This window comes from Vipera ursinii (genome assembly GCF_947247035.1).
Source record: "Vipera ursinii genome assembly, chromosome: Z".
Classification (NCBI taxonomy): domain Eukaryota; kingdom Metazoa; phylum Chordata; class Lepidosauria; order Squamata; family Viperidae; genus Vipera; species Vipera ursinii.
In genome coordinates this window covers 123511892-123525107 of record NC_139517.1, presented here as the reverse complement: position 1 = coordinate 123525107, position 13216 = coordinate 123511892, and the positions used below count along the sequence as shown (strand labels likewise).

Sequence of the window (13216 nt, the reverse complement as noted above, 5' to 3'; positions counted from 1 at the left end):
AGCTATTCCATTGCTTGATTGCTCTCACCGTCAGGAAATTTCTCCTTACGGTTCTCTCTTGAGCAAGCTTTCACCCATTGCTTCTTGTCCTACCCTCAACTGCTTTGGAGTATAAGTTAATCCCTCAAGTACTAGAAGACAGATATCATGTTCCCTTTAACCCTTCTCTTCATTAGGCGAAATGTTCCTATTTCTCTCAACTGGCCACCATACAATTTAGCTTCCACACCCCTGATCAACTTTGTTGCTCCTCTCTGCACACTTTCCATCTATGGTCTCAGCATCTTTTCTCTATTGTCGTGACTGGAATTGGACCCAATATTATAAGTATAGTATCAGCATAAGGGATTTTTGTGCAGGTAATGATAAATTAATGAGATATTAAGATTTCAGGGTAGGTATTTGGATGAGAAATAAAGGGCAATGGAATACATGCTCAAGGAAGGCTGAGTGCTCCAAAAATAAAACGATTGAGCGATTGTGGTGGAAAAATAAGGGATAAATTATTTCTGAGCCAAATATATGGCCGTCTTTAGGTTATTTAAAAAATCCTGTGGTATAGAGGATGGCAGTGGTGCCTTCCCCAAATGCAACATAAACTGTATCCTCATTAATCTGGGAAACCACCCATACATAACAAGGCAATCCTGCTTACGCTGAATATCCTGTTTCTTTTTGCAGATCTTCACTGGTATTTTTACGGCTGAGATGGTGTTTAAGGTTATAGCATTGGATCCATATTATTATTTTCAGCAAGGCTGGAATATTTTTGACAGTATAATTGTCACGCTAAGTTTGATGGAACTAAGCCTTTCCAGCATGGGAAATGTTTCTGTGTTACGCTCCTTCAGACTGGTAAAATATTTTACCTTTCTCTCTTTCTCTAAGACATAAAATGCAAAGCCTTTGCAATCATTTTAGCAGGATTAAAATAAAATAATAAAATAAAATTGCATACGGGGTAGTAAAGGTAGTCCTCCACTTACGACCACAGTTGAGCCCCAAATTTCTGCTGGTAAGCAAGGCTATTGTTGAGTGAGTTTTGCCCCATTTTACTATCTTTCTTGCCAGTTCTCAAGTGAATCACTGCAGGTTAGTTAGGTTAGTAACATGGTTGTTAAGTGAATCTGGCTTGTCAGAAGGTTACAAAAAGTGATCACATGACCCCGGGACATCGCAACCTTCATAAATATGAGCCAGTTGCCAAGCATCTGAATTTGGATCAGGCGACCGTGATGCTGCTGCAAACTGTGAGAAATGAGCATAAGTCATTTTTTTTCTATACCATTGTAACATCAGATGATCACTAATGGGCTAATGCCTCTTTAAGTAACACCAGCTGCCTGCAATTAGTGCAGGTTCGCATCCCACTAGGCTCAAGGTTGACTCAGCCTTCCACCCTTCCGAGGTAGGTAAAATGAGGACCCAGATTGTTGGGGGCAATTAAGCTGACTTTGTAATAATGCCGCTTGGGGTGTGTGTGTGAAAGCCCTAATAAGCAGGCATATACATAGAATGAAGGCTACTGCTAAGCTTGTAAGCCGCCCTGAGTCTTCGGAGAAGGGCGGGATACAAATGGAATTAAAATTAAAAAAAAACTAAATGAATGGTTATAAGTTCAGGACTATCTGCACTTTATCTCCTTTCTTGTATTTGGCATCTTCTAAGTCCTTACCCATGTTCTCCATTTCATCCATATTCATACAGTGGACGACTATACTGATGTAATTGTACTATAGCGGCTCCTAAATGCTATGAACACAACTGGTTAGCAGCAGGTGTGCAAATGAGGATAAGATTACAAAGCGCAGTGAAAGCAAACTGTTGACTCAACTTGCCCTGGTATCTCAAAGGGCCTTAAAGCTACAACTCATCTCCAGGGTACCATGTTGATGTAGACAGTTTGACATATGATAATTATGGCTGAACTCGTTGTGCTCTTTTCAAAACAATTTGCATCGCAAATACTAATTTATTTAAAATAGTTTTATATCAGAGGGCGCAATGGCTCAGCGGTTAAAGACACTGAGCTTGTCAGACAGCCTAGGTCAGGGGTAGGCAACCTTGGCTCTTTTATGACTCGTAGACTTCAACTCCCAGAATTCCTGAGCCAGCCAAGCTGAGGGGAAAGGGAGAGGTTTCCAAGCTGAGCCATGCTGGCTCAGGAATTCTGGGAGTTGAAGTCCACGAGTCATAAAACAGCCAAAGTTGCCTACCCCTGGGCTAGGTTCAAGACCCGAGCACTGCCTGGTGGAAAGAACTCCCACTAGCTGCCTCAGCTCCTGCCCACCTAGCACTTTTAAAGCATGTAAATGGGAGTAAATAAATAGGTACCACTCTGGTGGGAAGATAACAGTGTTCCATGCACCTTGGCATATAGCCATGTTGGTCACTTGACCAGGGAAGAATTTTTGGACAATACTGGCTTCTTCGGCTAAGAAACAGAGATGAACACTGCCCCCTACAGTTGGACAGGTAAAACCTTTACCTTTAGTTTTATATCCATTTTCATGTTAATCACCTCAAAGCAATGTACTGAGAGCAGTACCAATTATCCAAGGCGCAAGTGCCAAGGTAGAGAAGGTTGATCTATAAAGAACATCAAGAAATCAGTCTTTTAGTCCTAATAAATGCAGGACCACCTTATCTGATGATCTTTGTCATTACCCAACCTTTAAGAGAGGACTAGGTATCCTAGTCCCAAGCTTTGGCATTCTTTAGATACAAAGGCCTTGGTTTATAATGGGATTGTTGTTAGCATCACTAAGAGACATGTCTGTAAAGCCTAATGTCATGTGGCTATGTCACTTAGTAACAGCAAATCTAGCAGCCCTAGTTGTTTTTGTTAAGTGAAGCCCTGCAGGTCCTTAAACTAGGATCTGATTTGACTACAACTTCCTGCTGGCTTCCCCATTGACTTTGTTTGTGGAAAGCCAGCAGAAAATGTTGGAACTTGCAGTCACATGACTGTAGCTCAATGTGATGTTGCAAGCGTGAGCTAGGCACTAAGTGTGGGGATAAGAGAGATAGCCAGAACTATCAGAACCTGTTATAAGTATCATTTGTTCAGCATTTCCATAACTTTGAATTGAACAAATTGTTGTACGCCAGAAATGCAACCTTTGAACCTGGCTTCATTCATGTTTGCTTCAGCACACTTCAGTGTAGTTGCTATATGCATCACCTATGGTATTCAGACAAAGCCTTAAGATAGCCCCACGTATAGTGTGTTATAGTAATCTTCTACTGTATAAATGCTTAGAACTAGGTTATCCAAAGGATTTAGTTCATGCCCACATTGGCACTTGTGGGTAGAGTAAGCAAGCTGTGGCCCATAGGTTGCATCATGCCCTCAGTCCAATCTTTACAGCTCCATTAGATTGGAATGCTTATTTCTGGGGAGTAGGCAAAATCAGAATGTTTGCTCTTTGAAAACACTGCAAGCCCCCAAAATAGGTATGATATAGAAGCAGTAAATAAAGTTTTCCTGAGATTTTGTTAATCTTTCAGTGGCTTCATAGATATTTCTGCAGATTTCTTGGCAATAGTAGAGTAGTGGTTTGCTATTGCCTTTTTTCAACATTTTTTTTTGTCGACTTTCCACTCTGAAGAGCTAAAGACCTTTTTTTGCAGTCTCTCTCTTTCAAGCACTAGCCAAGTCTGACTCTATTTAAACTTTTTGAGAAGAGACAAGATTATCTAGATATTACCAACTAATGTTAGCACTTCACTTTTGAACCTTGGTCCAAATGAGCCAAACGCCTGTCCACTCATTCCTGTTCAGGTTGTAACTTCATCGTCATATCTCCTATAGACCCTCAAACTACCTGCAAATCTCCCCCTCTCCCATTGCTTGCCTTTTACTAAAGCTTCTGGAGATAGGATATGACTTTCCACTCGATGAAGATAAGAGGGTTCATTCAAAGCACCGCTAATTGAGACAGGTGTGAGGGTTGTCCCAAAGATGTGAGAGATAGGTGTGAAAATTATGCCTGCCACACGCAGATTTGGGATGCTGTTTGTTTCTTTTCCACCTACTAAGGGTTATACCTGAACTAAAACAGAGGATGAAGGACAGAGCAACAGAACTCTTACGCTTGTTTTTAATCCGCACTAGCTCTTCATCTTCTTTACAGGGGGTCCTCAAGTTAAAACCAAAATTGGGCCCAGAATTTCTGTTGCGAAGTGAGACAGTTCTTAAGTGACTTTAGCCCCATTTTACAACCTTCCTTGTCATAGTTGCTACATGAACCGCTTCAGTTATTAAGTTAATAACATGGTTGTTAAGTGAACCTGGTTTACCCATTGACTTTATTTGTGAGAAGGTTGCAAAAGGGGATCAGGTGACCCAGGGACATTGCTACTATCGTAAATATGAGCCGGTTGCCAAGAGTCTGAATTTTGATCATGTGACCATGGGGAATGCTGCAACCCTTGTGTGAAAAATGGTCATAAGTCACTTTTTTTAAGGGCTGTTGTAACTTTGAATGGTCACTAAATGAACAGTTGCAACTACTTGTATATTCCACCCACCCACCCACCCGTCGTCTATTAATATCATTCAGTGCTCCTTGTTCTTCTCTAAGACTTAGTTATGTTTTTATGCTTTCTTTTCCCCTTACAGCTAAGGGTCTTCAAGCTTGCAAAATCTTGGCCAACATTAAATACGCTCATTAAAATAATTGGAAACTCAGTGGGAGCATTGGGAAATCTTACCCTTGTTTTAGCCATCATTGTCTTCATTTTTGCGGTGGTCGGGATGCAGCTCTTTGGAGACTTGTACTACAAGAATGTCAGCAGAATCAGCAGCAACGGAATGCTACCACGCTGGCATATGAAGGACTTTTTTCATTCTTTCCTCATCATCTTCCGCATCCTTTGTGGAGAATGGATTGAAACTATGTGGGACTGCATGAAAGTCGTTGGTCAGCCACTGTGTCTCCTGGTGTTTCTGCTGGTCATGGTGATTGGAAACCTGGTGGTAAGTACTGCAAAACATTTTGGGGTGGGTGGGGTACATTCCACATCTTTACTACAGCTTCTAGTTTCCAGGGGTTGGCTACAGGTAGTCCTCGATCTACAACTACAATAGGGCCCAACATTTCTGTTGCTAAGCAAGACATTTGTGAGTTGAATCCCATTTGCTAGCAAGTCATAAGTGAGTTGCCTCCCATTTTCTGGCCTTTCTTGCCATTGTTGTTAAATAAAGTTTTTAAGTTGGTCACATGGTTGTTAAATGAATCTGGTTCACCCATTGACTTTTGCTTCTCAAAAGGTCACAAAAGGTGAACACGTGACATTGGGACGCTGCAACCGTCATAAATATGAGCCAGTTGCCAAGCATCCAAATTTTGAACCTGTGACCATGGGAATGCTGCAGTAGTCATAAGCGTTGAAAACAGTCATTTCAAAAGTGCTTTTGTCGGCGCTGTTGGAACTTCAACCGGTCACTAAACGAATGGTTGTAAGTCGAGGATTATCTGTACAAGAATTACTCTAAGAATTTTGTGGCTAAAAGATGGGACATAGTTTCTTCAGCAATCAGCAATCTTCTGTGCATTGCATAACTACTTCTTCAGTCAGTTACAAAGATTTGTAGGTATTGCAAACATAAAATCTTTCCAGAATGATTGTGAATGAGAAAAAAAATAGAATAAATGTATCCTTGATGGTTGCCAGTCCTGAAGATTCTCCCTCACAATCCTTGTCCTGTTCTAGGAAACTTACTTCCAGTAGGAAAAGTAAGGACGGAGATTACGTCAACAGGTGAACTGAGGGAAAGCCTTGTCAGTATATGACATATGCTCTTGGGGAATAATTTTAACAGCCATCTCATCCTGGATTCAGATAGTACAAATGTATCTATTGTCTTGTCTTATAATTGATGTTACAGCTGTATGTTGCACTCATATTTCTGCTTTTGAAACATAGCACAATGTGTTAAGTGTCTGGGGCAGATATTTTACTTCAGTGTGTTCTGAGGTTATTAACCTGCCAGTAGGCCAGGGACGCGGTGGCTCAGTGGGTTAGGATGCTGAGCTTGTCGATCAGAAGGTTGGCAGTTTGGCGGGTCGAATCCCGAGTGCCGCGTAACAGAGTGAGCGCCTGTTACTTGTACCAGCTTCTGCCAACCTAGCAGTTCGAAAGCACGTAAAAATGCAAGTAGAAAAATAGGGACCACTACGGTGGGAAGGTAACAGCGTTCCGTGTGCCTTTGTCGTCTAGTCATGCCGGCCACATGACCACGGAGATGTCCTCGGACAAGCGCTGGCTCTTCGGCTTTCGAAATGGAACCGGCCCCTAGAGTCGGAAACAACTAGCATGCATGTGCGGGGGAACCTTTACCTTTACCTTTACCTTAAGCCAAATCTAAAATGGGAGCAGTTAGTGTAGGGTAGATGATGAGGCCTCTTCCAAAAGTCACATTACTATTTAGAACACATTGTGCCTCAATTGATCACAGTATATTTGTATGTCTGTATGACCAAGTGGTTTTACTTACCCGTGTCTGGAGAGTAACAGATCATCAAAGTTTACATCAACTTTGCCTCTGCAATTGGAACCATCTCTGGTATGTTAAGAGATTGAGGGGTCCTTGGTGCTCTCTGAGCTTGGTTGTTTTCTTGCAAATGTTTCACCACCCAGACTAGGTAACATCATGAGTAATGAAACATCTACAGGAAAATAACCATGATCAGAAAGTACCCTCTCATCTCAGCCCTGAGCTACAAATATTTTTCTTTATGTTATAGTTTGCCAGAAAAACAAATATTTCAACAAACATCACCTAGAGTAAAATCCAAGAAATGCAAACAAGGAGCCTATTAAGTCATAAGAAATGTGGGGAAAAAGAAGCATTGGACTTATGCAGGTACAGAACTATAGGTAGTTCTCAATTGAGCCCAAAATCTCTGTTGCCAAGTGAAACAATTGTCAAGAGAATTTTGCTCAATTTTGTGACCTTCCTCGCCACAGTTGTTAAGTGAATCACTGCAGTTGTTAAATTACCGTATTTTCTGGCGTATAAGACGACTGGGCGTATAAGACGACCCCCTACATTTCCTGTTAAATTATAGGGTTTGGGCTATACTCGCCGTATAAGACTACCCCTCTTCCAATGCACACCAAATAAAAATTAAAAAACATCAGAATTGATTTTAATATGGTAATTTTAATTCAAATGCTTATGACATGCAGGTGCTTAGTAGGAAAACTGTCACTTATAAGGCTGTTTGTCATCAAACATGTAAACATAAAACAGTGCAAGTGGATTAAACTATAATAAGAATAAGAAAAAGAAAAAAAGAAAAAGAAGAAAAAGAAAAAGTTGTTGGAGGGGACCTTGGAGGTCATCTAGTCCAACCCCCTGTTCAGGCAGGAAACCCTATACCATTTCAGACAAATGGCTGTCCAGTCTCTTCTTAAAAACTTCCAGTGTTGGAGCATTCACCACTTCTGGAGGCAGGTAGTTCCACTGGTTAATTGTTCTAACTGTCAGGAAGTTTCTCCTTAGTTCTAGGTTGCTTCTCTCCTTGATTAGTTTCCATCCATTACTTCTTGTCCTGCTTTCAGGTGCTTTGGAGAATAGCTTGACTCTCTCTTCTTTGTGGCAGCCCCTGATTCCAGCAACCATTCCCTATTTTCCTAATTCACTTTTTCACTTTTCCTAATTCACTCTAAAGCTTTCCCTGCGCAGAGCCTTAAGTAACACCAGCTGCCTGCAATTAGTGCAGGTTCGCATCCCACCAGGCTCAAGCTTGACTCAGCCTTCCATCCTTCCAAGGTAGGTAAAATGAGGACCCAGATTGTTGGGGGCAATAAGCTGACTTTGTAATAATGCTGCTTGGGGGGTGGTGAAAGCCCTAATAAACAGGCATATACACAGAATGAAGGCTATTGCTAAGCACATTGATTTGTGCTTTAAATTGTAAGCCACCCTGAGTCTTCGGAGAAGGGCAGGATATAAATGGGATTTTTTTTAAAAAAAGACCAAATGGGAGATCTGCTCCAGGTTTTCCAGCCAGCCCGCCCAGTTCCTGAGTCAAATGTGTCCTTAGAGCTAAGCCGCTGCTCTGGCTGCTGCCTTCCCCACCTGCCTTTCAAGTTGGGATATACTACAGCTGCTCTTCAACTTTAGAAGGAAAGACGCCCAGACCCCAGCCTGTAAAAAATCACAGACTGCAGCTTCTTCTCCAATTGGTCCCACTTTCCCTGCGCAGACTAAATGGGAGATCTGCTCCAGGTTTTCCAGCCAGCCCTGTCCCTAAATTTTCAGCACCCAGCGTATAAGACGACCCCTGACTTTGGAGAAGATTTTCATGGGTTAAAAAGTACGCCGGAAACTACGGTAGTAACATGGTTTTTAAGTGAATCTGGCTTCCCCATTGACTTTGCTTGTCAGAAGGTCACAAAAAATGATAACAAGACCTTGGGAAATTGCAATCATCATAAATAAGAGCCAGCTGCCAAGTGTTGAATTTTGATTACATGACCACGGGGATTCTGCAATGGTTGTTAAGTGTTAGAAACAGTTATAGGTCAGCTTTTTCAATGCAGTTGCAACTTTCACTGGTCACTAAAGAATAGTTATAAGTCGAGGTCTACTTGTATTTCTCATATATTTTTTTATTTTAATTCCATTTATATCCCGCCCTTCTCCGAAGACTCAGGGCGGCTTACAAGCTTAGCAATAGTATATTGATAGAGGAAAATGAATAATTTAAAGTAGCTTCATTTAGCATGCAATGAAGAATGTTTTTATGTAAGGATTTATCTAGTGTCTTAATAGCTTCTGCCAGATTTAAGCCAGAAAAGTCTATCACCATCCATGTTATGCCTCTGTAGAATTCGAGCACATATTACAGTCCTGTGGAATCACATCTAAGGAAAGCAGAGCTGGTGTGATTGAATGTGTGGCTGTCAGCATGTATGAAGGACATCTCCCACCAATCATTGCACCTTTAAAGTATCGGTCTGTCAAGATTTGTGAACTAGGTCTGTGTTGTGGAAACCACTAGCAGGCCTCAGACAGGACATTCAGTATAGAATAACTTATCTGAGCTTGAATTTCAGATAACATGCAATCATATGGGTGATAACGCTTGTGGCTCTCAAAACATCTTGGCAGTTCTGAAACCTTGGTGTAAATGTGTACTTCCTGCTGTCCAATCTGGCTCCTAAGAACACTGTACTACGGCTGCCAGTCTTCAGTCAGATGTTGTGCATCGTTCCTCTTGGAGAGTATCTTGACCACAGCGTCCAAATTAGGGAGTGCGTGGCACTCTTTCGCAAAGTCATGTTGCACCACTATAATCGATGCTTTTAGAGTGTCATGGAAAAATGCCTTGAGATTCCTAAAGGATATGGAGGAGTGATGCATTCACAGGGAAAGGGGATCCTTATCCTTTAATGATGTTGGCAATTGGGTTTTGCAAAAACGGCTTAGCCGGTTTCACACAAGAATAAGTATCATGGAGGAAGCTACAGTTTGGTGAGTTATGAAGAACAAAGAAGGGTCTCTGCAGGATTCCCAGCCTTCTTGAATGATTGCCAACAAATTGCATCCTATGAGCTGACATAACAGAGTCACGGGGTGCCCCTGTTTGATCTGTGAAGTGATTTTGTAAATGGATAATAGGCTTGGTTGACTGGGTGGGAGTGAGACAATGAGATGGCTGTAGGAATTATGACCTCTAAGGCATTGGGCTAAAATTTCAGTCCTGTTCATATGAGACCACGGATTATTTTATTTCTAAGCAAAGGTGGCAGATGAATGGAGTTATGTGATTCATTAATCATGCTTGAGAATCTGGAATTTCCTGTGTCACCATTTCATACATGTGGGTGTGATTGTGAACATTGCCAGGAGGTCAGAAATGCTGGACGTATGTCAATGGAGAAAGCCAATCTTCTGGGGGGAAAAAATCCTTCCAAAACAATAGACAACCCACTGATTTAGCTGCTATAGCTTGGGAGTAAAAATGAAAAAAAATAACAATTTTGGCTTATTCATCAGTGCAGTTTTTTGTTGTGGTTGAATTTACTGCATATAATCAAGAAGAGAACCAGCCTAGAACTAAGGAAAAATGTCTAACAGTAAGAACAATTAATTAGTGGAATACCTTACCTTCAGAAGTTTAGGTGCTCCAACACTGGAGGTTTTTAAGAAGAGATTGGACAAACATTTGTCAGAAACAGTACAGAGTTTCCTGCTTGAGCAGGAGGTTCGACTAGAAGGCTTTTAAGGTCCCGTACAACTTTATTATTCTATCCTCCCTTTTCTCCAAGAATTCCTCCAATTTTTCCTTACTGCAATTCTTTGGATCAACTGGGCTGAGAGTCAATGGTGGCCAAATTCAGTGAGTATCCCTGGCTGATGACAGGAATCTGGCTCTCCTTGGTCTTAGCCTAGTGATAGGCAACCTTGACTCTTTTATGACTGGTGGACTTCAACTCCCAGAATGCCTGAGCCAGCATGGCTCAGCATAGAACCCTCTCCCTTTCCCCTCAGCATGGCTGACTCAGGAATTAAGGGAGTTGAAGTCCACCAGTCATAAAGCGGCCTAGGCCAGGGGTAGGCAACCTTGGCTCTTTTATGACTCGTGGACTTCAACTCCCAGAATTCTTGAGCCAGCATGGCTCAGCATGGAAATCTCTCAATTTCTCCTCAGCATGGCTCGCTCAGGAATTCTGGGAGTTGAAGTCCACGAGTCATAAAAGGGCCAAGGTTGCCTACCCCTGCTCTAGTCATTGCCAACTATAGGGAATGGTACTCATCTTAGTTTCAAGGCCATTGAATCAGTGCTGTCCAAAAACATTTCCCTGGCCATGTGGCCAGCATGACATATGGAGCACTATACATGAACACCAACTGGTACTAACTGGCAGTAAAAATTCTAGATGAAACTTTTTAATTTCACAATACATAGATAGACTTAACCATAATTTCAGCTAGGAAACTGAGCATCCTAGACCAAGCCAAATCCAAAAACAGCATAGTATTCCTGGAAACTGGCATTCAAACAAATGAGCCATCAACAGGCACACCGTGGTAGACAACATCTACATACCATTCAAGAGAGATAAAAAAAGATAAAAAGGTAACAAAAAAGATCAAAACTCCTCCTCACCAGCAATCAACACCCAGATAAGCAGAGATAGAGAGAGAGAGAGAGAGAGAGAGAGAGAGAGAGAGAGAGAGAGAGAATTTGGATACTGCTATCCTTTTTTCAAAGGGAGACGGTGGCTCAGTGGGTTAGGATGCTGAGCTTGTCAATGCAGATGGTCAGCAGTTTGGCGGGCGAATCCCGAGTGCCGCGTAACAGAGTGAGCGCCTGTTACTCGTCCCAGCTTCTGCCAACCTAGCAGTTCGAAAGCACGTAAAAATGCAAGTAGAAAAATAGGGACCACTACGGTGGGAAGGTAACAGCGTGATAACGCTTGTGGCTCTCAAAACATCTTGGCAGTTCTGAAACCTTGGTGTAAATGTGTACTTCCTGCTGTCCAATCTGGCTCCTAAGAACACTGTACTACGGCTGCCAGTCTTCAGTCAGATGTTGTGCATCGTTCCTCTTGCTGCTTGGGGGGTGGTGAAAGCCCTAATAAACAGGCATATACACAGAATGAAGGCTATTGCTAAGCACATTGATTTGTGCTTTAAATTGTAAGCCACCCTGAGTCTTCGGAGAAGGGCAGGATATAAATGGGATTTTTTTTAAAAAAAGACCAAATGGGAGATCTGCTCCAGGTTTTCCAGCCAGCCCGCCCAGTTCCTGAGTCAAATGTGTCCTTAGAGCTAAGCCGCTGCTCTGGCTGCTGCCTTCCCCACCTGCCTTTCAAGTTGGGATATACTACAGCTGCTCTTCAACTTTAGAAGGAAAGACGCCCAGACCCCAGCCTGTAAAAAATCACAGACTGCAGCTTCTTCTCCAATTGGTCCCACTTTCCCTGCGCAGACTAAATGGGAGATCTGCTCCAGGTTTTCCAGCCAGCCCTGTCCCTAAATTTTCAGCACCCAGCGTATAAGACGACCCCTGACTTTGGAGAAGATTTTCATGGGTTAAAAAGTACGCCGGAAACTACGGTAGTAACATGGTTTTTAAGTGAATCTGGCTTCCCCATTGACTTTGCTTGTCAGAAGGTCACAAAAAATGATAACAAGACCTTGGGAAATTGCAATCATCATAAATAAGAGCCAGCTGCCAAGTGTTGAATTTTGATTACATGACCACGGGGATTCTGCAATGGTTGTTAAGTGTTAGAAACAGTTATAGGTCAGCTTTTTCAATGCAGTTGCAACTTTCACTGGTCACTAAAGAATAGTTATAAGTCGAGGTCTACTTGTATTTCTCATATATTTTTTTATTTTAATTCCATTTATATCCCGCCCTTCTCCGAAGACTCAGGGCGGCTTACAAGCTTAGCAATAGTATATTGATAGAGGAAAATGAATAATTTAAAGTAGCTTCATTTAGCATGCAATGAAGAATGTTTTTATGTAAGGATTTATCTAGTGTCTTAATAGCTTCTGCCAGATTTAAGCCAGAAAAGTCTATCACCATCCATGTTATGCCTCTGTAGAATTCGAGCACATATTACAGTCCTGTGGAATCACATCTAAGGAAAGCAGAGCTGGTGTGATTGAATGTGTGGCTGTCAGCATGTATGAAGGACATCTCCCACCAATCATTGCACCTTTAAAGTATCGGTCTGTCAAGATTTGTGAACTAGGTCTGTGTTGTGGAAACCACTAGCAGGCCTCAGACAGGACATTCAGTATAGAATAACTTATCTGAGCTTGAATTTCAGATAACATGCAATCATATGGGTGATAACGCTTGTGGCTCTCAAAACATCTTGGCAGTTCTGAAACCTTGGTGTAAATGTGTACTTCCTGCTGTCCAATCTGGCTCCTAAGAACACTGTACTACGGCTGCCAGTCTTCAGTCAGATGTTGTGCATCGTTCCTCTTGGAGAGTATCTTGACCACAGCGTCCAAATTAGGGAGTGCGTGGCACTCTTTCGCAAAGTCATGTTGCACCACTATAATCGATGCTTTTAGAGTGTCATGGAAAAATGCCTTGAGATTCCTAAAGGATATGGAGGAGTGATGCATTCACAGGGAAAGGGGATCCTTATCCTTTAATGATGTTGGCAATTGGGTTTTGCAAAAACGGCTTAGCCGGTTTCACACAAGAATAAGTATCATGGAGGAAGC

The 13216-nt window shown here is 42.0% G+C and overlaps 1 protein-coding gene across 1 annotated transcript in view; it reads left to right on the top strand.

Moving 5' to 3' along the window:
* Positions 1-13216, top strand: part of LOC310648908 (sodium channel protein type 5 subunit alpha-like) — a gene marked incomplete at its 3' end in the record, with an annotated part of 422981 nt that overhangs the window by 229228 nt on the left and 180537 nt on the right. The window contains 2 exon segments of the mRNA XM_083377037.1: positions 682-855; positions 4625-4981. Coding sequence (XP_083233163.1) covers positions 682-855; positions 4625-4981 — 531 coding nt within the window.